Source organism: Alternaria rosae (genome assembly GCF_020736505.1).
Source record: "Alternaria rosae strain MPI-PUGE-AT-0040 chromosome Unknown BKA58scaffold_1, whole genome shotgun sequence".
NCBI classification, from domain to species: Eukaryota; Fungi; Ascomycota; class Dothideomycetes; order Pleosporales; family Pleosporaceae; genus Alternaria; species Alternaria rosae.
Genome location: NW_025763570.1, coordinates 5,454,217 through 5,480,577, shown reverse-complemented (window position 1 = coordinate 5,480,577; position 26,361 = coordinate 5,454,217). Strand labels below are relative to the sequence as shown.

The following is a 26,361-nucleotide window of genomic DNA, read 5'->3' as shown; positions in this document are numbered from 1 at the left end:
TCAACCGCCACGTTCAGTCACCTCACCCCAGAACACAGCCGTTGACGCGTAGAAGTCGTAGACCGTCTTTTGGGATTTGTCGTGGGGCAAGAAGCACCGGAAATCTGGGGTTGGAGAAACTCCACCAATCGCGCTGGCCAAGCGCCCAGGCGTGTGGGGAAAGCTTCGCTGATCTTGGCTTAGCGCCACAGCTCTGGCCCGTTTAGCCACTTGTGGCCGTGAGGGGACCCCAGGATGAAGTGGATGATCGAAGAGTTCCTCCGCGCCATCCAATTTTACGGGAGCGGGTATCTTGAGCTGGTTCCAGGGCCAAGGCCGCGGCTCGGACGGCTGCTAAGGATGTGATGGGGGTATATTAGGGTGGTCGGGGTCGCGATAAATTCTAGAGCTACAGACGTCGAACTCCAGCTTGTCAATTGAGATCATCGCATATACGTCTACCAATATGCGCGTCACCGAACTTTTCACGTGCGCTCTGCTGCAAGCATCAGCAGTACTATCGACACCCCTTGATGAGCGAAGCGTCAAGGTTGTCGCGTCGAAGAGGCCACACCACCCGGCGTATCCTTTTCACCCCAAAAAGGCATGCCCAGCGTCGCCGCCACGAACCAAGACCTGCAGCGTCAAGGCTCTCGGTAACGGCAAGGATGACTCTGCCAACATCTTGAAGGCGATTAAGAGTTGTAATAACGGTGGCCATGTCGTCTTCCCGAAGGACCAGAAGTTTACAATCGGAACGGCGCTAGATCTCACCTTCCTCAACAGTATCGATCTTGGTATGTCGTCTCCAAATTCAAATGATGTTCCATGGCTAACTTTCAAAAAGACATCCAAGGATCCATCCAATTCACAAACGACACAGACTACTGGCAAGCCAACTCCTTCAAGCAAATCTACCAAAACGCCACCACCTTCTTCCAGCTCGGCGGCAAGGACGTCAACGTCTACGGCGGCGGCACCCTAGACGGAAACGGCCAGGCCTGGTACGACCTCTACGCAAAGGACATCTACATCCTGCGCCCCATCCTCTTCGGTGTCATCGGTGCTGAAGGTGCTACCATTTCCGACTTGAAGTTTAGATACAGTCCGCAATGGTACACGTTTGTTGCCAACTCCAGCGACGTTGTGTTCGACAACATCGACATCTTCGGTGGTAGCAAGAGCAAGAACCCTGCTAAGAACACGGATGGCTGGGACACGTACCGCTCTGATAACATTGTGATTCAGAACTCGCATATCGACAACGGCGACGATTGCGTTTCCTTCAAGCCTAACAGCACCAACATCGTTGTTCAGAACCTGATCTGCAATGGTAGCCACGGTATTAGTGTTGGATCTCTGGGCCAGTACCCCGGCGAAGTTGATATCGTCGAGAACATCTACGTGTACAACATCAGCATGTCGAATGCTTCGGATGGTGCGCGTATCAAGGTCTGGCCTGGTGCTTCTTCGGCTCTCTCTGGCGATCTTCAGGGTGGAGGTGGCGGCGGTGCCGTGAAGAACATTACATACGACGGCATGACCATTTCCAACGTCGACTACGCGATTGAGATTACTCAATGCTACGGTCAGAAAAACTTGACTCTTTGCAATGAGGTTTGTTTCCCTACCAACGTCCCAACCTCTTCCGATGACTAACATGATAATAGTTCCCATCCAACCTCACCATCTCCGACATCACGATTAAGAACTTCCACGGCACGACCAGCAAGAAGTACGATCCGCTTGTTGGGTACTTGGTTTGCTCCAGCCCGACGGTCTGCTCGAACATCAACATCGAGAATGTAAACGTTACAAGCCCGAGTGGAACGAACCAGTACACTTGCTTGAACATTGACGGGATTGAGAGTCAGGTTAACTGCACTACCAACGGAAGTCAAGGCGGGGAGTCAGGAGGGAATTGAGGAAGCTTGAATAGTCATTGCAATACAATATTCACCGTTCAAATGCCCTTGCTTCTGTTGCTATTGTACCGTGATTATACTGCACGTTGCAGATGTTGGTCGCGGCCTATAGACTTGTTGGTGTTGGAGTTGATGGTACCAGGCTCTGCTCGCTGTCGAATGAACTCCTGAGGAAATCGAGCTCTGAGTGAAATAGCTGATGGCTTTCTAGCCCCCGGTGGCGAGCCTATTTCGACCCATGTATACCAGAGTTTCGAGTAGGGGCCTAATTCGTGATTCACAGGCCTGGAGAACGCCCTGTACCCTACATATTCTCGTACGCTTCGGGTCTCTTATCAAACTCTCTACGCAGCAGCCTTCTGACCCTAATAACATATGCATTAGCAAAACACCCAAGGCATGTCTACTTCTCCAAGCAATCTGGTACCCGAGGGTGTCGAGCGCAAGCAGAGGAGTGGATGGGATAGATGGCGTGGCTCAGCTCAGTCATATCCACACGTTCCAAGGACCAAGAACGTTACTTTTGTACGAATTTGCAGCTATGTAACTTGTGCTATCGAGCTGTACATGACTGTGCACCTCATGATGTCTGCTTTTGTCACTGATGAAGAGGCGATGAACTCATGCACTTCTGTGTGCAGCAACTTTTTCTTCATAATTTGGGAGTTAGTGGCTGGACAATGTGGAAATGAAAAGCAAACACGATGAAATTATGTGATAGACTGATGAGTGAAAAGTTATCACTAAACATTCATGGTATCCGAATCCACTCCAATCCGTCTACGTGGGGCGAAGGAAAGAAATTCCTTAACACGAGAGCTCTAAAATGCAGTAAAGAGCTCGAGATCGCATCCAAAAATCTAAAAAAGCATTAGCGAGTTATCCCGACAATATCGTCAGACCATAGCTCTACCGCCACTAGGGTAATTCCCTAAGAAACTCGATCAAGGTGTTCCCATTGCCTGGAGCAACATTGTTGAGCCTCGGATGCCAAGTGTTAGCAAACGTGTTATCGATACACCGAACTCCACCATGACTGTTGTCCAGGTATGGGATTTGCAGAGGTCCCAACCCGAGCTCATCTCCCCATGTCGCTTCTTTCGCTTGACCCCATCCATTCGTCCAGATACTAGGGCACGGAAGGTGGGCACGATCGGGGTAGGTCTTCAGGAAGTTGTATATGCAGGAGAGAACGCTGACCTTTAGTTCGCTCAAGAACAACGTGAAAGTCTGGTTTGGTGTTTCAGAATCGAGCGGATTGCGTACTTCGATCTTCAATTGGACATCGCGGTCGACCGGACTCATCGCAGATAAAAGTTGCAGTGCGTCAAATCGAACATCGTCAAGGGTGAAGTGTTCCGATAGGTCGAAGTACAGATGAAAGTAGCATGGGTGGCCCCGTAGTTGGATGGTTGTGAACCTCTCCAGCTCGGTCGCAAAGTTGTACTTCGGCGTCGAAGCTGTTAACTCAAAGGTCGAGTGATAATCGCCAACTTCCGCAATGATCATGAGACGTAACCAATGATTCACTCCAGCTAGGCTTCTCAGGTTGATGTTCGTAGTCTGTTTCGTCAAGTCGAAGGCTGGTTCCACTTCTGGGGGCTGGACCAGATCGAAGAGCATCTTTTTAATGGAAGATATGGCCATGAGGTCACAAATTCCTGGTTTCCTGTCGGGCGGAATCAGACGCAACTCATCTTCATCGCTGATTGTCATGCGGCCTTTCGTCATCCAGTTACCACCACCGCGATGATTATGGCGGTATGAAACGTATACTTCCGATCCCTTTGTATCGAGCTTGACCCTCAACAGCATGTTCGGAATCCAGTACTTCCTGAGAACGTTGGAGGGATCAGCGATGAGCGCATTCAAGCCTTTGTTGATCTTAGTCGTGTCGTTGGCGGACCATTTCGGACTGCCTTTGAAACCCATGCTTAATCTCTCAGGTGGTGTCACCAAGGTTGCAGTCATGTCCTTGTGTTCCGGCTTCCAGGTGTATTCCAGTATCGGCAAGATCTCCAAGTCTTCGTCTTGGTCAAGCAAATTGCTGATGTCGAACTGGACGACGCGAAGAGAAGATGATTGTTTGCCAATCATGCGAAGCCAGGCCATAGCCCAAGTAAAGTCACCACGCCCAAATGCATCTTTAGGGAGCACTAGGCGGAATACGTTTCGTGCATAGAAGACACCAGTGGCCTCATGTTGGATCTGATGACATGACTGGAAGAGCGCAGTTCCGGCGACGATACTTCCGGAATGGTAATCGAGATAGCTGATGTTGTTCGCGTGAACCTGAATAGGGTCATCGTATACAAAGAGAGCCTCATAGGCAGCGTTGCGAACCTCCCCAGGTAGTGTCAGTAAGGAAGGCGCATCTGGATTGATCGGGTGTGAGATTGGCGACAAAGGGTTGTCCGTCGCAGTTGCTGTACTCGTGTCTGCTCGTGCGTTTGCGATCTTGGTGGTAGCCGTGTCGATTGACTCCGCGTCACTGGCGGAAGCGGAAGTCGCACCACCGGCTGGCGTACTGGGCGTCGTACTCATGTCGCTTGCAGTCACGCTGCGGGAGCGGTTTCAATCAGCGTGGCTCGAGCGATCAGTATGTTGGAATGATGGTGCGACACTAGAAGGAAGATTATTCACTGGTAGCGAGAAAATTTGCAGGGTCAAGGATTCTGAAGTGAGAGAGCGCGACTGCCAAGACGATGGCCGTTTGCTTCACCAGAACTGAAAGAACTACGTCATGGATAGAAATGTTCGTTCTGTTTCGACCCAATGAGCAAGATATTCAGTACTCTTCCAGGGAAGGAAAGCTCTTGGAGGTCGGTAGATGTGAAGGAGTATGAGGACGATGTGAAAGGGGAGAACTATGACATTTTACGATTTTAGAACAATACCGTCGTGCAAGATGGATGCCTGAAAGTCGATTGAGGGCCACGTATCAGCTGGAACAAGACATGCGGTACTGACCTAAATACGGTTCTATACCGAAATATTGGGCGGCAGACGCAGCCGATGAAAACTCTTGTTTTACTTTGCAACATCGCTCATCTTAATTTGGTCGAGGCTATAGTGCTATTTGATATCTGAAGGCAGTTTTGAGCGAATACATGCTAGGCATATCTTGCTTAAGTCCTAGCACACGACGGATCCTTGACTGTACAGATGGATGAATGTCTTGAAGATTTATGGACGACGGCGATCCATTTAAGATGTTTTGGAGCGACTGACGGCAGGACTCGTCTAGCCATGTGATGACGAATTGGCTGTCGCGATAGATATTAGCTATCATGCTAACTTGATGGTTGCGCTCTCGGGTATCCCTTTGGTTGATACAGAGCGAATCGACCCACAAATGCTCGTTCTCGTGCATCTCGCTCTCAGCAAAAGACTCTAAGAAGTTGTAAAGGTTCTCACGGACAACACAACGTTTGCTGTTGATCCAGACATCGCGTACTGGAAGTGAAGCACCCCACGTATACGAAAGGGCGATATAGGGTGGCATTTTGTCGGTGTCGTATGTGTGGATCGTGCAGCCAAAGTCGATGCTTTCGTTCACTGGATATGGCCATGCAGCACAGTAGTAGACCTTGATCAACCGGATCTGGCGCCGGGTGGTGTCCAGAGTCTCATTGATGTATTGATCCTCGATTGGAATTGGATTCGGTGCAGCAGGGTCGCCTTCCAATGGGGAAGGAGGTCTAAGTGCCTGAGGTGTAGGCGGAATAGGCTCGGTCAGCTTCGGTTTAGACATCTTGAGCGGTGAGCTGCTATCGCTGGGCTCTTCCTAGCAGCCTCACACCGAATGCGGCGCCTTAGAGAGGACCGAAAGTTCCAGACTAGCTTGAGATACTTCCAATAATCTCCCTGTCAGAAGCTTGGTGCGAGTTGCGCAATTGATGCGGAAAGTTTGTGTGTATTTGTAAGTAGGTAAGATGGAAGACGTCCTGGGCACGGTGAGAGCGGGGTTGAGAGGTCGCCACCGAGATACGGCTGAACGCCACCACCCGCAAGCAAGAAGGGAAAGAGCGAGCTGGTCAAGCAACTTCGGGTATACGAATCAGAATGATACATGAATATACATAAGAATGACGCGATGTGTACAGTGCGTAGCATGACAGCACGAGCGGGGAATGCAATGGGGCAGACTCATTTCATTGAGTTCCAAGCCCCATCTTTTGCAACACGCTGGCCAAGTCAACCTCCACAATCTTGTCCCAGCCCCTCTCAGGGCCCCAGGCAACGCGCTTCTGATTGAGCTTGGTCTCTTCTACCAGGCCCTTCAGAAGCGGGCTGTCTTTGGACACGCTTGGGTATGCGTCAAACTCCACATCGTCAATCGACGGCACCTGCGCGAGCAAGCCTCTCAGCAGCCCGACGCAGTACTCGGTATAGAAGTTGTTCCCTACGCGCCAGCCCTCAAACACCTCGTTCGATGCCGGGTCAATCTCTACAAAGATCTTCAGCTTGTACACCTTCTTCACCGCCGCCAGGCCGAGCCGGCTATCCACGACCCAGCATTTCGGCGGTTTCGTGAAGCCCGGCCCCAGTCGCAGCTCCAAGCGCGTGAGGTGTGCGCGGTATTTACGAGGGAACCATGCAAGTAGCGGATGCTTGCGGTTTATGTAGCGCCCGTGTATGGGGAAAACGCGGAAGGTGTTGCGACCGTAGAAGACGCGCGACGCTTCGTCGTGCATGCGATGGTCGACGAGGAAGAGGCGGAGGGCGGGGGCAACGGTACGGTAATTCGTAGGGTCGAGGTCGATGGTCTTGGGGAAGACTAAAAGCTCTTCGTATATGCGCAGCCGCAGCTCGGATGGCAGATCGAAGAAGCGGAAGGGCTGGCGCTTCACAGCTTTCTTGTCATCTTCCTGCGCATCTTCTTGAACACCGGGCGGCGGTCGGGCAGCGCGCTCATCCACCAGCCGCACCTTGCTCATGCGATTGACCATGTGGTCAATCGCCTTGGTTTTACGGGCCATCTTATTGTGCAGCGCTTCCAAAGCGATCACTTCTACCGCCTTGGTCGCGCTTATGCATCCATCGTGTCACTCGTGCGTATACGTATCGGTATCGTTCGAGGCCAAGGGAGACGTCGCAATTGATGAAAATTTCTTAAGGGAATGTCTCGGAGCCACGGGACCGACAGCCCATTCGGTAGGGGCAGGCAGTTCTTGGGGGCAAAGATGTTCGTTCTCCCCAGCTTATGTCAACTTCAATCTTGTAGAGGAACAAAGAGTGAGGTCAAATTTCGTGGGTGCAACTTTCTATATGGAAAAAGAAGAGAGGGTGGCGGCGGCGTGGAGAGTTTTGTTCGAGCTCCGGCTAGTCCATTAGTCATCGATATGCCGAGGTAGTACCGTTCCGACCCCCCGACTCCGCTACATCGCCTCGCACATTAGATGGCAGACCCCACTATCCCCCTGCAGGAAAGCGATGGTGCTTCAGAAAACGATCTTTTGCTCAAATGGTTCGGCATCGAGGATCCATCAACCATTTCCCGGGAACCACGAGCCCGATGGCTTGGCTGGGCAGCCCATTTAGATGATCCCCCTCCCCTGTCTGTCGCATCGTCATCCTCAGACCCCGACTACTACTTCTCTGTCTATTCTAGCCCGGACAGAGACACCAACCCCACATTTGTACGCAAAAGTCATTCTTGGAGGTGCTCCGTTGTTGCGCTACTTGACGCACAGCTTGCGAGATACCCATCTAATCTGGACCCACGGCCTGCTGCGACAAACCGCAGTGACGTGTCTACCCCAAGTCATTCCTTGACTGCATCCGCAGTTCATCATGTCCTGCACCTACCGGAATTAGTCGAGCATGTCTTGTGCAGTGCAGACCTTCCAAGCCAACTGCTCGCCGGCCAAGTCTGTACGCTATGGCGAGCCACTGTGAAGCGCATCCTCCGAGACCCCTTCCAAGATACACCGCATCAGAACGCGGTCGAATACTCCGATGTGTGTTCGACTAACAATGACAACCTTCATGTAAACCGCGAAGAGCTACTTGCTTCTGAAGAAAAGGTCCACGCAACGTCTTTGTTCGGCCTGAGTACAAAAGGATAGAACATTTGGACGTATGCACCCGCTTGGCTTACTCAGTCGCATATGCTCAAGCCATCCGTTGCAGAGCTAGTGCGCCATGCATATCGCCGGGCGAGGGGCATCGATCCCGCCCCGGACGACGACTTCAAACCGCAGCCGCAGTGGCTGGACTTTACGCAGTTCACGCTGCATCCGTGTCTCGAGCGCCTATATACCGGCGGGTTCGAGACATATCGTGGTAGTTGTCATGTTTACTTGAACAGCAATGCTCCCACTGGAGGCCTCCTTCATCCGCCCAACTTCCCGCTTGGACCCTTGCACTCCCATATAGGATCGCACTTTGTCACCGACCCACCGTGTAGTTGCATCGGCATCTACATTCGGAGTGATCAGGACGCGGAGCATATTGGACACTACAATAAGCTACTGGCCCGCATCCACAACAAGAATGGAATACGTGTATCACATCTAACAGAAATACTGAACGCAAATACGCTGCCAGTACTATTGCATTGGAGGGGCCAAGTCGAGCGTATGCGAGACAAGTTGGCTTCTATACATCCCACCGTACTGGAGTGACCTTACTCAAAGCGGAATGCCTTCAAAGTCGGTGCCCGTCCACACTTCATACTCATGCTCGATCATCATGAGATGCATGGGAATCCCAATCTCCGCAATCATGTGAGCCAAGGGTCATTTCTGATGAGCGGTGGAGGTGTGAGTAAGTGGCGAAACGAATGGAAAACTTTGGATACCCCAGAGCAATTTATCGACGCCAGCAGTGAGTGTTGGACGGAGTGATTAGCTGATACTTTGGCTGATGATTCTTTGTGGAACTTCTAGCACGATATACCATTGAATGATTTCCTTCTGGCTGTAGAGTGTAGAACTTACTACTACTACTGCGCCACGTCAACCAGAAGGAAAAGGTGGACTCGCTGAGTTCTATGTGCGTAGTGAGTAATGTCTGGAGGATTCATGCACTTCAATGCAAATCCTTGTACCACTCGCCATAGTCTCGGCTGTTGCGAGACCAGCAAAACCCGTGCATTCCAGGTCGGGCCTAGTGCGGGTTACGCGGGGTTCCATTGTCACATCGTCCAGGCGTTTTCTTCACCCCAACTTCATCAGCAGCACGCGCCCAATCAGCTCTGCAGTCCTCAGCCATAAAGGGAATGAAAAAATGGAATGAAACAATGGCCTATCCGGACCTCGAACTCCCATCGAGCATGCGTTCGGACGAAGAGATCATCTTTGAATGGATCACCGGAGACGACATCACCAACATCACGCCTGAGAAGCGTGCCTGCTTCGTGAGATGGAGTCGTATGTACGAGAATATACATAAACAAGGAGGTTGAAGATGCCAGCCCGAACACGTACGAAAGATACTGCCATGGAAAGACAAACTTATAGCTTTTACCAATCGAGCGAGGCAGGTGTGAGATCTCTCTTAGACCGAACGCACCCCCAGCAAATCTGCTGCTAGAATTGAGCATAGAAGTTGCAGCTCTTCGCGGATGCGTAGGCGCAACCTTCGTCTTACTATCAGACAAGCATACTATGATTCAAAGTGCGGACTGGCATGGACACTACAGTCGTGCGGAATTACTTCTCAATTGGTTCTTGACGTTCGTCCTGATAGATGAGTGGATGCATCTGGAGTTTTTGAATCAATATATAGACATCTACATGGTAACACACAGGTGCCCAACGAAAGAGGATGTGCTTTGGGTATCGGGAACAAAGTACGAACCGAAACAAAACGATTTGGCAGGCGATTCAGCAACGCGAAAGCGAACAGATGAAAGCTCTGGGGGCATGCTCTTTCGACAGAGTCTGCCAACACAAACTCGGCAAGGCACTTATACCTTTGGACTTGGTGGCGTGGCAACATCATATGGAGACTTATCCTCAAAACTCAACCGTATGAAAGTCGGTTTCGGGGTCCAGCAAGCACACAGTCCTCCATCGAAATATCAGTCGATACGTCGGGAATGTTGTTCTACGCTTCCAGGGTCTTGGAACGACGGAGCCTCGGCAACGCTACGAATCAGCGCTTGACGGTTTCCAAAGGCCTAAATGTGCGCCAAGCAAACTGCATCCTCAGATGTGGCCTAGTGGCAGTCTACCAGTCGAAGATTGAGCCAAGCAAACCTTGGACTGCCGAGCAGCCGGCTACTTCGCCTTCAAATGCGACTACAAATTGGAAGCGCGCTGCCATTACACCCCAAGCAGTTGCCAATGTTTAGCCAAGGCGATGCCAACTATTGTACCTGTTTTAGCATGCCCATGGCAGACGTCATCTGCGAGAAGAGGTGGGTTCTGTGAGTTATTATAGCTACAAATGCTCGAATTTGCAGCAGTAGGTCGCTGAAATTACTATCACCAAGAACAACATGCGCAATCAAAACGAGAAGATGTCTCCGGGACCACGAAGGACCGCTGCAGGGCAGAAACACGATCCATCCATCGAAAATCCGCTCGTCAACTACGAACAATTACCAGAATGGCGCCAAGAAAACCAATACATCGTCACCAAATACCGTTCCGCCCGCAATTCATATCGCCAATCCATCAAAAGCCTCACATACCTCCATAACGAGACCGGTAACATCTACACCCACCTACTCTTCTTAGTCCTTGTCTTACTTCTCACCATCTACAACCTCCCGCAACTAGGCGGCCCAAAACAGTGGTTCCCCTCCCCACGCAACGGTGATTTACCGGCATTGTCTGCATTCCTCGGCGGTGCGGTATTATGTATGTCGTTCTCCGTCACGTACCACATCTTCCTCGACCATTCAGAATCTGTGGCGACGGCTGGCAAGCAGTTGGACTTTGCGGGTATCACGTGTCTTATTTGGGGCAGCTTGATTGCGACGCTATATTATACGTTTACCTGCGAGGCAGAGCTCATGCGCACCTATATGCTTATTGTAAGATGATTCGGTGCTGCAACGTGAATTATAAGCTGCTGACATCAAATATAGTTCACGGCCTTTGGCGCTATCATGCTGCTCTTCTTCGCTTCGCCTCTGGCTTCCAAATCTTGGGCACAGGCTCTTGTAGTTCCGCTTTTCGTCGCTTTTGCCGCTGCTGGTATTTTTCCGCTGTGGAATGGTATTCGATTGTATGGTTGGGAACGAATGGACGAGTTGGCAGGCTTACGATGGGGGTTAGCTTCTGGATTCGTCTACCTGGCTAGTCTGGGTCCCTTTATAGTGTGTAGTCGTGTTGCACAACACTCAACGATTGCTGGACTAACAGAAGACAGACGAAATTCCCAGAGTGCTGGAAACAAGGCAGATTTGACCTCTGGCTCTCGTCGCACCAGATCTTCCATATCGCTGTGGTGATTGCGGTGTGTTTGCATTTTGTTGGGCTGATGAAGGCCTATTCGTTCCAGCATATGCATACGCAGGTAGCGATTTGCCCCATGCTGAGTACGTGGAAAGATGAGCTCATATATTTGACATGAATACGATAATACGCAGCAATCGTATTGACCCCGAAAGTGTGGCTTGGTTTAGAACCCTCATAACTGAATGCTGATACCAACAACTCTCCACTTTCACCCAGCCTTATCGCCATCAGATATGCGACACCAACCCCCCGAAAACACGATACCGACAAACAATAAGAATATGACTAACAAAACACAAAACCCAATCACACCCTCTAGTCTACGCCATCTCACCTCCTCATCCCGCCATATCAGTACCCCAAGAACATCCTCAACACACTCATACCACAGCCCCAGTACTGCCGCTGGTGCACCAAAGGTGGCGTCCAGAATACACATTGGACCGTTATTTTCCAGCACTAACCTCTGCGTTTCACGGTCGCAATACTTCGTGACCCACTCATCCAGCAGCGTCCAGACATACACATCCAATTCGCACCGGAGCTGTTCGATGCTCACGACGCGATGGCGTGGCGAATGGAGCGTACGACCGAAATACATCCGCATTAAATAGAAGAACCGGTGAATTGCATCACGCGTCGTAACTTCTTCATCTTGGCCGAAATCGGCCAGCATAGCGCGTCTGAGATACCCGTCGTCCATCGCACGAGTCATGGCGCGCGGTTCTAGATACGCGACTATCTTCATGGCGTCCTCGATATGGATATCGACCTCCTGTGCCGGATTAACCTTAGCAGTGTTCTCCGTTATAGACATCAAATCGAGTTCTTCCAGCTCCATAGCAGGTCGGTACCACGATACACTCCACTCTTCTTCCTCCTCTGAAACGCATTGACATATCGGGCTACCAAATCCTTTTGTCATTTGCCTCACACACACTTTGTGGGAGCAATGGAGTGTACAATGCTGTTCTGGTGTTGGCACGGTCTTGCGTATATTGAGGACGTCTTGGAAGGCGGGGAAGCGATGGATGTTTGTATCTTCGTTTATACCGTCGAAGAGGGGGGATTGGAGTGCGACGGGGAGACGCAGGCTGAAGGAGGGGATTTTGAGACGGAGCGGTGACCGTGGAGGTGGGGATGGGTATGCGGCCAGGAAGTCGGTTTCTGTGAACTTCATGATTGCGGGTGAAAGGGTGCTTGATTGATGTTTGCTCGGGAGAGGGAGGTGAAACGCGATGGGCTTGGTTGAGATAGTTTTGGTTGTGTGAAAAGTAACGTTGTGGTCAGACAAGGCGTACACTGAGCGCTGTGTTCTGGTTCACTGAACTATGGATACATGGCAGTGGATGCACAACAGAGCTTTCACTTAATAAATGCTGGCGATGATACAGCTTGATTACGCAGAGTGCCCGTTCTTCTGGCTTGCACTACTCTCCATTCCATATATCATCTCCGCCACGACGTTCTGGCACCTCCCTTCCCCTGCGGAAACAAACTCCATCCTACTCCACCACAACAATACTGCAATAACCATCACTACAACTCCCTCCATCCTCTCAAACAGCACCTTAACTCCCCTACTCATTCTCCCCTTGATCCAATCCCTTCTTGCCATGCCAAAGCAACCTTTCAACTTCCGCGCTCTCTCCATAGCATTATCGCTCCTCTCGACCTGGTTGCGGAAACACCATTCAGATATCCACCAGAAGATGTCCAATCGCATGGTTTCCGTCATCTCTTTGACCAGCTCCGCGATGGTGAGAGTGCGGGTTTGGTTCTCGAGGGGAGATAGCGTGATTGATAGATAATTGAGCAGTTTGGAGATGAGGATGTTGGCTGCTCGCGTTGCGGCGAGGTATTGCGCACAATGTAGTGTGGTATCTCTTGTGAAGTGTTTGGATGCGCGGAGATACTTGGTAAGATTGAGATATCCCATGCTTCGCATCTTTTTTACTAGGGCGGTGGCGGAGTCAAGTTTCAGAGTGATCGTCTCGTCATGGCCGGTCATCTCGTATGCTCTTTGTGCAGCGAGAATGTCTTGGAGCCGAAGACGTGAGATCCTTTCTTGGTTGGAGGAGGTTTCTTCCAGTAGGGGGGGATGCCTGCAGCACCTGCATGCTTTGGACTCCAAATTGCGCTTCCTGTCTTTATCGGTGATGTCGCGGCATATGAGATGCACGCAGTGTCGAATGCAGTGGTCGATGTCGTGGTCATTGACTGTGACCTGATCATTATTCCGCTTCCACTCTTCCCAGTCGCCGTAATTCTCTTCATATGCCGGAAACTGCTCCAACTGATGCGCTGGCAGCTGGTGGGCGAATGGGCATGGTGACGGGCTTCTGGCTCTATCGAGAATTTCCGATATGCTCGAACAGAGTGGACGACCCGCTCGCGGAGGCTTGTTAGATGTTTTGCGATGTTTTAAAGCGAGATATGATGACGGTATGTATCCGACACTGAAATCTTCACCCAGGTGATCTGGATGCACACAAAGTGCATCGGCGACGGTTGCTAGGAGACAGAACATGTTGCTGGTGAAGTTCTTGATGGGATGAGATGACAAGATGGAGTTTACAAGAGAAGAGAAGAGAATAGTATCTTCATAAATGAGCAACAAACCTACCAGACTCCACACTGCTATATGGTACAATAGGTACCTCTGACTCTACGCGATTATCCATCTTGAACTTTGGTCGACTGGATGAGATTGTGGGCCCAGCCGACCAACCAGACTCGGTGCATTTACTGTCGTAGCTAATGAAGACAACGAAATAATAAGAACGTACAATAGTTCTCATCGTGAATCTCCTTCTGTTAATAAGTAACTAGCATGTGTTGTCTTCTCTGCGTTTTGAGCCAAACGTAAGCTGGGGTTAGTCACGGCGGTCCCGTGGAGCGCGCGTACATTAGGTAGACACCAAGAACACGGTGTGGTTTGGAAACAAAATATACAATTTGGCGCTGACCGTGGAGTTTACATAAAGCTGAGAAAGTGTAGTTGCCGTGAACCTGGATGCACCGTGGCAGTGACGGAATGTGAGACTAGGCTCATTCGGGAAAGGTTCCTTGTCGATCATGACGCAGCGCGATTTCGCATCCCACCTCGCGTCGACTAAAGCACACCAGACAGCGGCCTTTCAATCTACCACGATGCCACCACCCAGTAACTAATATCGCACACCTCGATTGCATAATCAGAAATGGCGCTTCCCCTGAGCATTTTCCTCGGCGGCTGCGTGGTCGCCATCCCCGTCGTCACGGGCGTCGCGCAAGGTGTCGAGCACCAAAAGAAGCAGAACGAAGAAGCCGCCAACGAGTCGCGCATGTGGAAGTTCAACTGCCTCGTAGCCTGCGACGACCCCGATTCGATCGCGAAGGAAGAAATTGACAATGGCATCCTCGTTGTGCGCCACGATAAAGTCTGGGTCGTGCCGAGGGACGCGGACAACAAGCCCATGTGGCCGGATGGGATAGATGGGGAAGGGAAGGAGCCTCTGCATCCATTTGCGGGCTTTTACATTGCGTACCCAGATGAAGACAGGAGTCCGCCGGAAAGAGGGCTAGTCACCACCATCAGCGACGACCCGCCGATGCTGAACTGGGTTTACTGCGACACGAAGACGTACGAGCTACGCTACTCGAACCGTACCGGCAGCATTATGCATCATGTCGGTGTCTGGGACTGGACCGAAGACGAGACGCACCTCACATTCGACGGCTGGGAAGGCTTCATGGCCATCGACGAATGGGACGGTGCCGACGAAGATCCGAATACACCGTGGGGCAAGGAAGGACTTCGCTGGGCAGTGTACTTCGACAAAGACGATAACGGGCTTAAGGGAAAACATAAAGGAAGAGACATGTTTGAGATCAGTCTCAAGCGCAGGATACAGAGCGCCGAAGAGCAGTTGAAGCAGAACGAGGCTGCGGAGAAGAAGATGCAAGTCAAGAGTCGAGGTGGTCTTAGCACCCAGTTTGCTGCGCCCCAGAAAGAGCGAGACAAGGAGTGGGAGAAGAAGTTTGGCGAGAAAGCGAGGTTGGAGCTTGAGAGGAAGTTGGCGAAAGACAAGGAAGAAGGGCAAGGCCCAGAATGGGCTAGAGGTGATGTGGGGAAAGAAGACTGAGGACTACGACGACATGAATGTGCGATTCACAGCGTCAAGTACGCCATTTTCGATCCCATACGTACGCCTTCTCCCAAAAGCGCTCCTCATCCCCTAAGTGCGCCAGGTCATGCAAGGACTATCGCGACGCCGAACTCCTCATCATCAACCAGATTGTTTAGCTCGTGGCTATTTGCCGGATAGTACGACTCACAGCAAACAGAGGCAATCCAGTCATGTTATATGATTGCTCATACCCTCGGGGTATAAACTTGGTGCGGCGATCGTTTAATTTCTCTCTCCTCAACAGCGCTGCAAGAAGGGTCATCCGGTTGAAATGTCAACCTCCTATGATCTGTCGACACCAGAGGGCCAACAGAAGTACGCCTTCTCTAAGCTGATATTAACCAACTCGGACGTGTTGGCTCAGAATCAAGCCAAACACCATCCCAATGTCGGCCTTGAGCAGTACCTATGGAAGGTGACCTATGCCATGATGGAGGGAGAGGAGCTCATTGGTTATACCAGCAATGAGGAGATGGCAAGCCTATTCCGCAACACTCTTGGTTGGCCTATAGAGAAACAAGACGGAGAGGACGAATGGACATACCAATACAGCAAGTGCGTTCATGGAGATCACTCGATGGACTGGATAGACCCAGAAGCGAAGACTACTGCTACTTATGGGTGGCGTAAGTATATCCGTACGAACTTCATGTGAGGGACTTCCTGACTGATCACACCGAAATCTAGATCATCCTCAAGTTGGCAATCCCAGCGAGGAGTCCTATCCAGCACTTGAGACGAGGTGGAAGAACTCACATGTTCAAAAAAATCGTAAGGTGATTCACTTCCCCATCTGAATTCGCTAGGCTGACTTGTTGCATAGTGTGGTGGGCGTTCATCGCGCAACGACCACCCATCGAGACAGAGAAACCCAGAGTCCTGACTGCCGATTTCCTCAAGGGTAACGAGAGACTCTTGCCTCAGCATAACGCAAAGGCACTGCTGAAACAAGGTTCTTCCGGGATTCCGAAGCTTGTTGTAGAATGGGTCGAGAGAAGCGCTCGTGAGGGTCCAACAGCTCCTCCAGAGTCTGAAGCATCTGAAACTCCTTTGGCTCCAGCTCCGTTGTAATCTACGAACTCGACGGAACAACGGGCACGTTTACTCGATACTGTCACGATATGGGTGGCTACGTACTAGATCTTATCTATTCTCCTATCTAGTACCAGGTTCTACAATAACGTGACATTGGATACGATCAAGCTACAAATACAGCAGCTAATAGCGGTCCTACAATTTGAAGCGTTCCTCAAAGGCTCTCAACATCTTCACTCTCTTTTAAAATCCATTCCCTTTCTGGTAGCGTGGGTTCTCACGATCTTCCAAGCACGGACGCTGAAATGGTCCATTTAGATGTGCCTCGAGCTGCGCGTCTTCGGCACTACGTTTCAACACTCGGTTAGGTCTAGGAATAGCCATTGGGTGAAAGTACGGAGTGTACGGGTAGCCTTCCATCATGTGCGGCATATAAGACGTTGTCGGCGTCACCGGCGATGGCTGCGTACTCCGAGAATAGATTCCATGCAACGATGGCGTTAGAAGTGGGGCGTAGGAGGCGGATGGCGAAAGCATGTTCGCAGATAGCATCCCAGGCGAGAGCAGAGCGTGATTGAAGACAGGTTGAAGGCCATAATCGTACGAGTTTCCATTGACGTTCTGGTTATTCTCGTACTGCCCGCTGTTGTCGCCCGCGTACTCGAAGACAGCCTGGATGTTGTTGGACTGGAAGTCACCGAAAACACTTGTACCAACGTCGGCAGGTGGCAGAGGCTCTGATGGTTGCAGGCTCATCGCGACATTTGAATAAAATTCTTCTTCAGGTTCGTTTGAAGGCAAGCTGATTGCGACACTTGAATCGAGTTCCTCATCACCGTCCGTGCCTGAGGCTTTATCTTCTGGTGGCGTCGTAGCCTTCTTCTCCTTCACAATCGTTCGACCTTGTTGGATATACTCCTGGCGATTCTCGTTCTGGTGATTGTTCAGGAGCGTACCTGAGTATCGCTGGGCAGGCGCACCTACTGTAGTCTCCAAATTCTCGCCCTTGATGAGTGAGAAGCATCGGCTCTTGGAAAGCCGTAAGAGTGCACAGAGATGACCCATACGCTCACCAAAAGTAAGGAAGCGTGATTGCCACATCGTTTTCAGTGGCGTCGTGTCGTAAATGGAGAATGATTTCGGGCCGATGACATGTAGATTTACGGCGGTGTCAACGAGCTGCCAGCATACTTTCTCCATGTGCTCTGCATGAAACTGTTTGGCGCCCGGAGCCAAACGGTCTATGAATCGGAACTTGTCCTGCTTTTCTGGGCAGGACAAAGTATCTTTCATTGCGTCCAGTAGCTCGGCGACGTATCCGGCTCGTTCTTCGTCGGTAGTTGGAATAGTGCTGTCATCGGCAGGCGCGACCCAGTCCTTTTCGATGTAGCGGTTAAGCATGCTGTCTTTCGCTTCTGCCAGATTCCGAAATGCCAGCCCATAAGGGTTAGGTTGAACTGGAGCAAGTGCAGCAGCGTGAGATTGTGCCGATGGGCTGGGTGTCATGTAGCCGAAACTGTCGTTAAATGGCGCGTGTGCGTCGACCGCGTGTTGTGGCGCATTCGTAGTGCTGTCAGTCTCTATGAATGAATAACGAAGAGGCAGGGTGCCTGAGAAAGGCTGGTGTGAAAGCTGCTCGAGCGTTGGTTGGTTGTATTCGTTGAAACTATATTGCTGCTGACCATCTTCAGGTGCATATAGAGGAAGATCATTCGGCTGATAATTCCCTATGTCATAGGGTTGGATGCCAGATTGAGCAAAGTACACAGGGCCGTCATAGACAGACAACAATGCGCTCTCGTTATCCATAGTTGCTTGAGATTGAGCTTTACGGAGCAATTGCAAGTCTAGGGAGCCGATGTCGAGGTTGTCGAAGCTGTCGTCGGAAGAATTGTTGTCTTGGTGGTATTCTTGAGACATGAGGTCTTCCGTGAACAGGGTCGATGTGTCGAGGAGAAATTGCGAGTATCACCCGGATTCTGATCGGTCGAGTTGGAGAGAGTACCTGGTTAAGAGCTTGGAAGGTTGTAAGCCGGTGATAGGTGGAAAGGAAAAGCTCACACATGTTCTTAACCTGTCGAGGCGCTCCCGCTTAGTGAATCTCATCATCTTTGCAAGTTTGCTACTTGAAGCATCGAGATAGCACAGTTAATTCGAGGGCCATGTTCGCCTATGTTTGCTTGCTGTCGAGAGTATTCCATGGAGAGAAGTCTTATACACTGTGAAGCGGCAATGACTGCAAATACTTGAAGGTGATGCCGACGTCGGCTGGAGAATGTTTAAGCGATAGATATGGAGTCCTGGAAAAAGGACTCGAATACTGTCGGAGTCCAAGTAAGAACATTGATGGCTGGCTTTTCCAACACGAGCTGCTTTCACCGCCTGGAAATACGATGAAGCTAATGCCGAAGTTTCACAATCAAGGGCGGCATTGTAAACTGGGTCGTTCCTTGGTTGCTGTGAATCAGTAGTTCATCGACAGTGAATTGTAGACTACCAGGACAACAAATCAGGAGCGCATTCTGGAGGTACCAAGAATGCCTAGGGTTTAAGATTCACCATGGCGAAGGGCGGAGCGCGAATGCCTAGGTGGTAGTGGGCGGCGTATTGCTGATGGAGTTCCGACGCGTCGACAGCGCGACTGAACGCGTCACAGCCGCATTCAGACATTTGCGGCTTGGTTGACAACATTCTCCTCGATACGGAAGCGGCTCCTCACCCTGATCACCTCACATTGCGTCACCGCGTCGCCATCCGATTCATCTCATCTATACACCGTATGATCGCGCATAGTCGTGAGAATTAACCGGCAATCCCCGGTATCAGCTTCATTCACCTGCTTGACCACCAAGAACCCCGCATTGGCCAGCCCGAACGATCATCAGCACAGCAGACTATCATCAAGTAAAGTCATCCAACTTTTAGGCAATCATAAATGATCATGCATCCAGATATGTAAGGTTTGGGGTCAGAACGCTGATCGTTCTTCAGCATCACGCTAGCCACCGCTATATATGACGCTAATCCAGCTGAATGACTGATATTATATTCCCACGCACAACCATCCGCTCTCCATCAAGCCGCTACATCCTCGCTCTCATCCGACGAACCGCCAAACTGCTCCTTGCGCTTCGCTTGCCGACAATTTACTTCTTGCTATTCCGTCCGTCGCATTTCTCCGCTTCGTCGCGTTCATACTCCTTCCACAGCTTCTCCAGCTGCTTCATAAAGTCGTCATCGTAGTATGACCACGTCTCTGGTACCTTGGTGTTTTTCCACACGAACTCGCGAGACCTACCATTCATTACGTTGTTGTGTCCGTTCGGGCGTTCGCTCTCTGGCAATTTCGAAAGCTCTAATAGCGTCAATCTAACGGCCTCGCGCACGAGGTGGATCGTCTTTTCAAAAGACCTGGTCTTTTCTTCATCATCTTCGTCTTCGAGCAAGACGACATGAGTCTGTTTCAGGACAGCGCTTTCTACTCCAAGTACACCCATGAAGTAACGCGATACCGGCTCACATTCATCATCTCTGTTTCTCCAACGTCAGAGCTTGATTTTGAAGGTAGACCACTCCGGGACGGTCTGTGGTATCATTACTGTGCTGCGATCGATACCTGTGGCGTCGAGCTCAATCGTATACGTATACTTATCACCGATTCGGCGGGGGCGTGTAATAAGATTCCTATACTTATCATCTCAATGCAGAAATCGAGTTTGGACATCGTCGCATGTCAAACCCCGAAGGTAATCACCATGTTGCTTTGCCATACCCGCGGCTTTATCCGCAGCCAGATTCTGTAATACGTAACACTCCTTGTCGATGAAGGTCGTCTGAGGCAACACTGAGTATGCCTTGTTCCAAGTGATGAAGTTTAATGTCGCGGTAGATGAAGCCGCTTTGAGCAATTTTCAGAAAGGAGAATCCATCGAATCGAAGACACAGACGGTCAATCCATCATACTCAGTCCGTTGTGGCTTTCGAAATACGGTCAAGCCCGTCTTGTTGTATTCATCAGCGGTCCAGCATTCTTGCTCTAGAAAGTCGATTATCGAGGTACGGAGGTCCAAGGGCTTGACGTCTGAGTACTGTGTATAGATGTATAGTTCTTGCACTGGAGTTTGTAGCTCGTTAGCGATGAACTTGTGGGCAAAGTCACCGCCAATGATCGCGCCAGTGTTGACTTGAACTTGTCTGAACACCTTGGGATCCTCGAAGAAGGTTTTGAGCTTTGTCTCAATGTTCTGGTAGTATGAAGGAAGCCCATCGCTGAGCGCAGTGCGAACGTCTGTGGATACCCGCACCAAGGTCGAGAACTCCTTCGGGCCGAGGTACGAAATGAGAGTCTTCTGCACTGGGGCTAGCGAAGACGACAGGAGGTAGGAAAGATCCATGGTGATTGCGTGGGTTGACCGGTAGAGGTTATCATTGTGCTGCAGTGTAGATTAACCCGAAAGGCGCAGCAAAGAAGTACCCGGATAGAGGAACGCGCAGGCAGAACTAGCGAGGGAATCACGTGTCGAATGTAAGCCTTGGCTTCAGTCTATCGCAACCATAGATCTCAGTAAGATCTTATCCCAACAACCAAGGTACACCACAATCACGTGCTGCTGCTAGTACCTAGAACGAGAGATGGGAGAATGAAACTTTGCACTTGAATGGCGAGGGAAGGCTGCATTGCCAATTAATTCGGTTAAAGCCTGCCGATTTGGTATTCACACAAACCTACGTCGAATCTCTAAACTTTTCCCCTATTGCCTTGCATGTGGCAAAATCTCCTGGTGAGCAGTTTCACGGCATTGATACGTTCGAAACTTATCCAGGTAGCAGGCCGGCTTACGTGTGTTGCTCCTGCGAAACATCCCATTGGCTGGGTGAATTACCCCGGGCCCGGGCAGTGCTCGGTGTACCGAACCCAAAGGTACGGTTCGCGCAACGTCAACGCAATTGAAGAGATGCAACAACAGTGTAGTGTAGAAGTATTGGGTCTTGGTCGATGACTTCCAAGGCTTTTGACCTGCCGTCATGCGCCCGTGCTCTGATAAGATAATGTCGAGAGCCACCTATCACGAACCTTGTCCTCATCAGTTCCACATCGTTTCGAGGAACTGCTCCAGGCTTCGCCCCCACGGATTGTGTGAGCACTTTATGCAAGGAAAACACCGAACAGGTCTGAAGACTACACTGGGATCAAAGACGCAAATTAGAAACCCTAGCGTCAATGTAGGCTCCAGGGTGTTCAGCTTTCTCCTTGGTTATGGCGTATGCGTAATAACATGGGTACTCAATGCAGCAACTGCTTACTTTCGGATGCATGGTCTTTCTTAAAATCGTTCCATATTTGGTTCACGAGGGCTGTGTTGGCTGCAGTGCATGCGTACGCTGGACGAGAAACGGATACATAACGGCCCATTGCCGTTCAACTATCATTCTGTAAGCGCTGGTACTGTATTCCAAGATGAAGTACTCCCCAAGTACCCTTGTTTCTTCAGTTACTTTCAGCCTCTTATCAATCTACAAACGGCAAGCCAGATTCAGCGGCTGGCGCGGCGGCTTTGTTCTCGCCATTATTGGCTCATCGCTGGTCTTGCTTTTCAACATTATATGCGCCATAGTAGCTGCTGCGGCCGGTAAACCACACGACGGGATCGCTACGATATATGCAGGCAACTGCGTCTTTTCATCACGGTTAACAACAAGTCTACAACTACTCATCAACATACTAAGCAGTTCCTTGTTGGTTGCGTCCAATTATTGTTTACAACGACTTGTAGCACCTACAAGAGAAGAAATTAATAAAGCCCACAAGAAGGGCAAGTCGCTAGATGTAGGAGTCTTAAGTCTAAGAAATCTACCCAACATGAGCAAGAGAAGGCTAGCTGTCTGGTTATTGCTTGCTGTGAGCAGCCTACCTTTGCATTTACTGTAAGGATAATTCGCTTAGTATACCAAAGTTGAGATGTATCTAACATAGCAAGGTACAATTCAGTTGTATTTCAGACAACAGCAACGAACGCCGTCGACATGACGATGATAAATGAATCTTTCCTCAGCACGAGGGGAGGATGGAAGCTCGAGGATGGTGATGATGAGTACCGTCCCCACTTCCAGGCTCTACAGGACACATTTCTGGAAAAGCAGAATTTGAGCGCGACTCCGTTCCAAAACATTTCTGCCACTGTGTGCATTCATCGCTACCAGACGGCCTTCATAAGGGCTGGTAACGGCTTCCCTGTTATGGCAACAAACTACTCAGAAGAGACAGGGGGTGCAATCGGCAACAGCTCACTGTTGGCCTACGGTATGAACATTACCGAGATGTGGTTCGGCCCAAAATTTGTTTCTCATCTCTTATGTAAGTTCATCAGGCTGTGGATTACGTACCTCACTCAAATTTTGCAGATTGTTTGAGTGAATATTCACCCGAGCGATGCCAGGTACAGCTCAACCAGAGCATCTTGTATATTGTCATCGCGTGCAACATCCTGACGACTACTCTCATGCTCATGATACTTGGGTGGATGAATGACGAAACGATCGTTACGGTCGGCGACGCGATCCAGACATTCATCCTGACACCTGACATTTCAACTCAAGATTGCTGTCTCATGACTATTCACGATAAGATATCGGAAGCGCGGAGGTTATATCATCACCAGCCCGGCAATAATGTTCGCTGGTACAGTGTTGTCAGCGGCAAGCGCTGGTTTTGTTTGCTTTTTGTGTGAGACCACGCACCTGACTCTTCTTAGTACAACACAGATTCTAACTCACTCTAGATACTCCATGATCATAGCTACAGCCCTATACTTTTACAGCAGCATTGACCGTCGCTGGGTAACGTGCACAGATCCAGGTGCCTCCGAGTTCAAAGTCGACCAAATTTGCCGGTGGAATGGCTTTGGGAACGTTAGTTTCCGTAAGTTCACATCAAGTGAATTCATTTGGACTCTCTGCACCAATTTGCAACCCTCCAGCCTGCTCATGTTACAAAGTGCTAACTCTGGCCGTATCAGGTTTTATCCTCGATGTATACCTCGGTTCCAAATCCCTGATACCCTACGTTCTTGTGGCCAATGCGCCTCAGGTGGTCATATCGCTTGTATACATCACCTACAACGGGCTTTTTACGACGATGCTCGCGAACCGCGAATGGGCGAGCTACGTACATAAACGAGCTGCACTTCGCGTCACCTTCCCAGCTTCTACCCAGCGCTCTACGTACTTCCTTTCTCTACCGTACAAATTCAGCCTCCCGCTTATCGTCGCCAGCATCTTACTGCATTGGTTCATTTCGCAGACATTGTTCATCGCACCCATTGCTGTTTACAAAAATGGCGTGCTAGAGCCGACGCTGCGAGACTGGTTCCATCACGAGGGAGCTTCAGGTTCTCTGACCGGTCTAGGGTTTTCAGACTCGGCGCTACTTGCCGCAATCATTATGGGATGTCTCTTAGTCGCAGCCTGTTTGACTATCGCCGGATTCTGTAAATATCCGACGGACATGCCACTCGGAGGCACGAATAGTGCGGTTATCAGTGCGGCATGTCATATAAAGCACAGATATGGTGGAAAGGTTGAGGGTCTAGACGATGTTGTCGAGCGTCCGTTGAAGTGGGGTGTCACGATCGAGGGTACCAAGGATCAAGTTGGACACTGTTCTTTTAGCGACAAAGCAGTCCAGAAGCCGGTTGAAGGCTGTTTATACGCTTGAAGGATGGTAGTTACATGAGAGTTTGGGATAGTCCACCCAAAGTCGTTATATGTACGGATGTCTCAAGACACAGTTATCGCTCACTAAATTACATTTGTACAAAATCTGAACATAACAACATGTGCTCAACAAGTCTAGTATCCAACAAACATGCAAGTCGCCAACGGCTCCGAATCCACCATGCATTACCACTGCCTTTCCAAAAACTCGTGATCACATAACACTCCATCGCATCATATTTCCCTCTCTTCAGCAAACTACACCCCCTCTCCCCCTTTCTCTACAAAATCCATCATCTACGCAGCCGCAGCAGGTTTCCTAGACTCCAACTTCCTCGGCGCCTTCTTCGCCGCACCCCCGTTCCCACTACCACCTCCACCACTACCAGCATTACCAACACCCTGCTGCCCCAGCTTCCTCGGTTTCCTCTTCGGCTTCTCCGCAGCAGCCGGAGCATTGTTCTCTTTGTTATCGCTGAACGACACCCTTTTAGGCTGAGCAGATCCATTCGCAGATTTGTTCGCCGTGGATTGGGATTTCTGTGATAAGGACTTGGTAGACGTTTGTTGTGTATTCGGTGTCTGCTTTTGTTGAGAGGGTGGGGTGGATTGGGTTGATGATTGGGGGTTTGCGGGGCCGCGGGTCGTTGGTGGTCGTTGGGAACGGGGTTTCGATGGTTCTTTGGGGGAGTCATTGGATTGGGGCTTTTCTTGCTTTGCGGGTTGCGTCCCGTTTGTCTTCGGTTGCTGCGGCTTCGATTGAGGAGCTTTCTGGGCCTGGGGCTTAGACTGCTGTTTTGGTTGACTCGATGCCTGTTGGGTTTGCTTTTGGGGTTGTTGCTTGGGTTGTGATGTGCCTTGTTGTTGCTGTTGCTGACCTCCACCTCCCCAAGGGTTCATGGCGGCTCCCATTCCCGCGATTCCAGCTCCCGCGGTTTTGACTGCTGACGGCATGCTTGGTCTCCAAGCAGTCATGTCTTTCGCGGACTGGGACCATGACTGCGGCATCATATCCGGTGCGTCATTCTTCATCTGTTCCAGCTCTTCTTTAGATGGTGCCTGCGTATCCTTGGTTTGCATGACCATCTTCTCCAAAGCCTTCTTCTGCGATGGCGTCGACTTGACATCGGGGAGGAAGTCACCAACGACACCTTGGACACCCTGACTTGCCATCTCTCCCAGATCCCACATTGGGCCGTTCATGGCACCGTAAACCGATCCAATACCACCACCAAGCAGTCCAGTCACTGTAGACACCGTGCCACCAACGAGGGCACCGGTCAGCTTTCCAATGGTCACGCCCGGCTGCACCCCCAATCCGGCACCAGCGGCCAGTCCCTGGAAAGCACCTGACTGCGTGTACTTTGCCGCCTTTCCAAACGACTCTGCTTCAATCTCTTTATTAATCGCTTTCGCCAGAATTTCTTCTCTTGCTTTCGCGTCGCTCGCGCCATGCGCAGCTTGCCTCAACTCCCATGCTTTCTGTCCAGCCTGCAGCGCCATACTCGCCGACACACCTGCATTCTGCTTGATCTCATGTTCGGGGACGTTGCACTGGCCGCCGCCAACGTGAATTTCTCCCATATTTTGGTTCGGTGAGTTTGCAGGCGTCGATTTCGATTTCTGTTGTGCTTGTTTTGGTGGTGTTTCCTCTTAATGCAATTCGGACAATGTCATTGTAAAGTCTAGACAGGAGGCTGGTTTGACGGGTCAATGCTAGTATGACAGCTCAAGTGCGAATACGCTACGTCATGCACGATCGACGAGATCGCCGTGGTTACACGTGTGTGGCCAGCCGACAACCTGTTTTGAGCACGGGAACGCGAGACGTAGTTTCTACAGCATGTAGGGTTATCCCTTCTGCGTTCGGCGGAACTCATCAGTAACAAGACCGATGGCTGTCACTGGCGATTGTAAGTCGCTGCGCCAGGGTGTCATGACGTCAGCGGCCTGGCGCCAGGGTCTTTCATCTACCAAATCCCGGTCTGCAGTACGCTATGAACGCACCGCGTTTTTGAGAGCAACCCACACACCCACGCTGTTGGTTCAGTCTTTTGTGGTTTTGACGCGTGCTGCAGTGTCGCGCATGTTACCCGGATGTCAAATTAGTCGCCCAAAGCT

The 26,361-nt window shown here is 50.6% G+C and overlaps 13 protein-coding genes across 13 annotated transcripts; 5 read left to right on the top strand and 8 right to left on the bottom strand.

Moving 5' to 3' along the window:
* Positions 1–248: 248 nt before the first annotated feature.
* Positions 249–1,940, top strand: BKA58DRAFT_330824 (pectin lyase fold/virulence factor). The gene is made up of 3 exons (XM_046168163.1): positions 249–776; positions 827–1,596; positions 1,650–1,940. Exons 1-3 carry the CDS (start codon positions 446–448, stop codon positions 1,902–1,904), a joined length of 1,356 nt encoding a protein of 451 aa, XP_046032271.1. The 5' UTR covers positions 249–445; the 3' UTR covers positions 1,905–1,940.
* A 686-nt stretch (positions 1,941–2,626) lies between these two features.
* On the bottom strand, positions 2,627–4,448 carry BKA58DRAFT_448170 (uncharacterized protein; the record flags this gene model as incomplete). Its single annotated transcript, XM_046174267.1, has 1 exon — positions 2,627–4,448. One exon carries the CDS (start codon positions 4,446–4,448, stop codon positions 2,823–2,825), a length of 1,626 nt encoding a protein of 541 aa, XP_046032270.1. The 3' UTR covers positions 2,627–2,822.
* Positions 4,449–4,803: 355 nt separating this feature from the next.
* Positions 4,804–5,858, bottom strand: BKA58DRAFT_35863 (heterokaryon incompatibility protein-domain-containing protein). Its single transcript, XM_046168716.1, has one exon. The coding sequence runs from the start codon at positions 5,656–5,658 to the stop codon at positions 4,972–4,974; it is 687 nt and encodes a 228-aa protein (XP_046032269.1). The 5' UTR covers positions 5,659–5,858; the 3' UTR covers positions 4,804–4,971.
* On the bottom strand, positions 5,859–7,173 carry BKA58DRAFT_35858 (uncharacterized protein). Its single transcript, XM_046168714.1, has one exon. It carries the CDS (start codon positions 6,884–6,886, stop codon positions 6,059–6,061), a length of 828 nt encoding a protein of 275 aa, XP_046032268.1. The 5' UTR covers positions 6,887–7,173; the 3' UTR covers positions 5,859–6,058.
* Positions 7,174–7,850: 677 nt separating this feature from the next.
* BKA58DRAFT_35832 (uncharacterized protein) lies at positions 7,851–8,725 on the top strand. Its single transcript, XM_046168707.1, has one exon. It carries the CDS (start codon positions 8,018–8,020, stop codon positions 8,531–8,533), a length of 516 nt encoding a protein of 171 aa, XP_046032267.1. The 5' UTR covers positions 7,851–8,017; the 3' UTR covers positions 8,534–8,725.
* Positions 8,726–10,186: 1,461 nt separating this feature from the next.
* BKA58DRAFT_35835 (hemolysin-III related-domain-containing protein) lies at positions 10,187–11,482 on the top strand. Its single transcript, XM_046168709.1, has 3 exons — positions 10,187–10,893; positions 10,948–11,178; positions 11,232–11,482. Exons 1-3 carry the CDS (start codon positions 10,354–10,356, stop codon positions 11,433–11,435), a joined length of 975 nt encoding a protein of 324 aa, XP_046032266.1. The 5' UTR covers positions 10,187–10,353; the 3' UTR covers positions 11,436–11,482.
* Positions 11,306–12,422, bottom strand: BKA58DRAFT_375003 (uncharacterized protein). The gene has a single exon (XM_046169385.1). The coding sequence runs from the start codon at positions 12,243–12,245 to the stop codon at positions 11,529–11,531; it is 717 nt and encodes a 238-aa protein (XP_046032265.1). The 5' UTR covers positions 12,246–12,422; the 3' UTR covers positions 11,306–11,528.
* Positions 12,423–12,671: 249 nt separating this feature from the next.
* BKA58DRAFT_375002 (uncharacterized protein) lies at positions 12,672–14,308 on the bottom strand. The gene is made up of 2 exons (XM_046169384.1): positions 14,229–14,308; positions 12,672–14,167 (listed from the first exon to the last, which is right to left on the bottom strand). Exon 2 carries the CDS (start codon positions 13,848–13,850, stop codon positions 12,720–12,722), a length of 1,131 nt encoding a protein of 376 aa, XP_046032264.1. The 5' UTR covers positions 13,851–14,167; positions 14,229–14,308; the 3' UTR covers positions 12,672–12,719.
* Positions 14,309–14,417: 109 nt separating this feature from the next.
* BKA58DRAFT_35802 (uncharacterized protein) lies at positions 14,418–15,605 on the top strand. The gene has a single exon (XM_046168702.1). The coding sequence runs from the start codon at positions 14,524–14,526 to the stop codon at positions 15,445–15,447; it is 924 nt and encodes a 307-aa protein (XP_046032263.1). The 5' UTR covers positions 14,418–14,523; the 3' UTR covers positions 15,448–15,605.
* A 1,165-nt stretch (positions 15,606–16,770) lies between these two features.
* On the bottom strand, positions 16,771–18,628 carry BKA58DRAFT_465208 (uncharacterized protein; the record flags this gene model as incomplete). Its single annotated transcript, XM_046174951.1, has 1 exon — positions 16,771–18,628. Exon 1 carries the CDS (start codon positions 18,445–18,447, stop codon positions 16,771–16,773), a length of 1,677 nt encoding a protein of 558 aa, XP_046032262.1. The 5' UTR covers positions 18,448–18,628.
* Positions 18,629–19,555: 927 nt separating this feature from the next.
* Positions 19,556–20,921, bottom strand: BKA58DRAFT_448152 (uncharacterized protein; the record flags this gene model as incomplete). Its single annotated transcript, XM_046174266.1, has 2 exons — positions 19,556–20,058; positions 20,491–20,921. 2 exons carry the CDS (start codon positions 20,919–20,921, stop codon positions 19,674–19,676), a joined length of 816 nt encoding a protein of 271 aa, XP_046032261.1. The 3' UTR covers positions 19,556–19,673.
* Positions 20,922–22,387: 1,466 nt separating this feature from the next.
* On the top strand, positions 22,388–24,596 carry BKA58DRAFT_448150 (uncharacterized protein; the record flags this gene model as incomplete). Its single annotated transcript, XM_046174265.1, has 5 exons — positions 22,388–22,452; positions 22,506–22,882; positions 22,930–23,251; positions 23,307–23,446; positions 23,544–24,596. 5 exons carry the CDS (start codon positions 22,388–22,390, stop codon positions 24,239–24,241), a joined length of 1,602 nt encoding a protein of 533 aa, XP_046032260.1. The 3' UTR covers positions 24,242–24,596.
* Positions 24,204–26,178, bottom strand: BKA58DRAFT_448146 (uncharacterized protein; the record flags this gene model as incomplete). The annotated part of the gene is made up of 2 exons (XM_046174264.1): positions 24,204–25,871; positions 26,163–26,178. 2 exons carry the CDS (start codon positions 26,176–26,178, stop codon positions 24,538–24,540), a joined length of 1,350 nt encoding a protein of 449 aa, XP_046032259.1. The 3' UTR covers positions 24,204–24,537.
* Positions 26,179–26,361: the final 183 nt, after the last annotated feature.

What these genes read in the sequence shown, in the direction of transcription:
- BKA58DRAFT_330824 (XM_046168163.1), top strand. Translation starts at nt 446, where the DNA reads ATGCGCGTCACCGAACTTTTCACGTGCGCTCTGCTGCAAGCATCAGCA. An exon ending in CCTCAACAGTATCGATCTTG is followed by an intron (nt 777 to 826) that starts GTATGTCGTCTC and finishes ACTTTCAAAAAG; the next exon opens with ACATCCAAGGATCCATCCAA. An exon ending in ACTTGACTCTTTGCAATGAG is followed by an intron (nt 1,597 to 1,649) that starts GTTTGTTTCCCT and finishes ACATGATAATAG; the next exon opens with TTCCCATCCAACCTCACCAT.
- BKA58DRAFT_35863 (XM_046168716.1), bottom strand. Translation starts at nt 5,658, where the DNA reads ATGTCTAAACCGAAGCTGACCGAGCCTATTCCGCCTACACCTCAGGCA.
- BKA58DRAFT_35858 (XM_046168714.1), bottom strand. Translation starts at nt 6,886, where the DNA reads ATGGCCCGTAAAACCAAGGCGATTGACCACATGGTCAATCGCATGAGC.
- BKA58DRAFT_35832 (XM_046168707.1), top strand. Translation starts at nt 8,018, where the DNA reads ATGCTCAAGCCATCCGTTGCAGAGCTAGTGCGCCATGCATATCGCCGG.
- BKA58DRAFT_35835 (XM_046168709.1), top strand. Translation starts at nt 10,354, where the DNA reads ATGCGCAATCAAAACGAGAAGATGTCTCCGGGACCACGAAGGACCGCT. An exon ending in TGCGCACCTATATGCTTATT is followed by an intron (nt 10,894 to 10,947) that starts GTAAGATGATTC and finishes CATCAAATATAG; the next exon opens with TTCACGGCCTTTGGCGCTAT. An exon ending in CTAGTCTGGGTCCCTTTATA is followed by an intron (nt 11,179 to 11,231) that starts GTGTGTAGTCGT and finishes AACAGAAGACAG; the next exon opens with ACGAAATTCCCAGAGTGCTG.
- BKA58DRAFT_375003 (XM_046169385.1), bottom strand. Translation starts at nt 12,245, where the DNA reads ATGACAAAAGGATTTGGTAGCCCGATATGTCAATGCGTTTCAGAGGAG.
- BKA58DRAFT_375002 (XM_046169384.1), bottom strand. Translation starts at nt 13,850, where the DNA reads ATGTTCTGTCTCCTAGCAACCGTCGCCGATGCACTTTGTGTGCATCCA.
- BKA58DRAFT_35802 (XM_046168702.1), top strand. Translation starts at nt 14,524, where the DNA reads ATGGCGCTTCCCCTGAGCATTTTCCTCGGCGGCTGCGTGGTCGCCATC.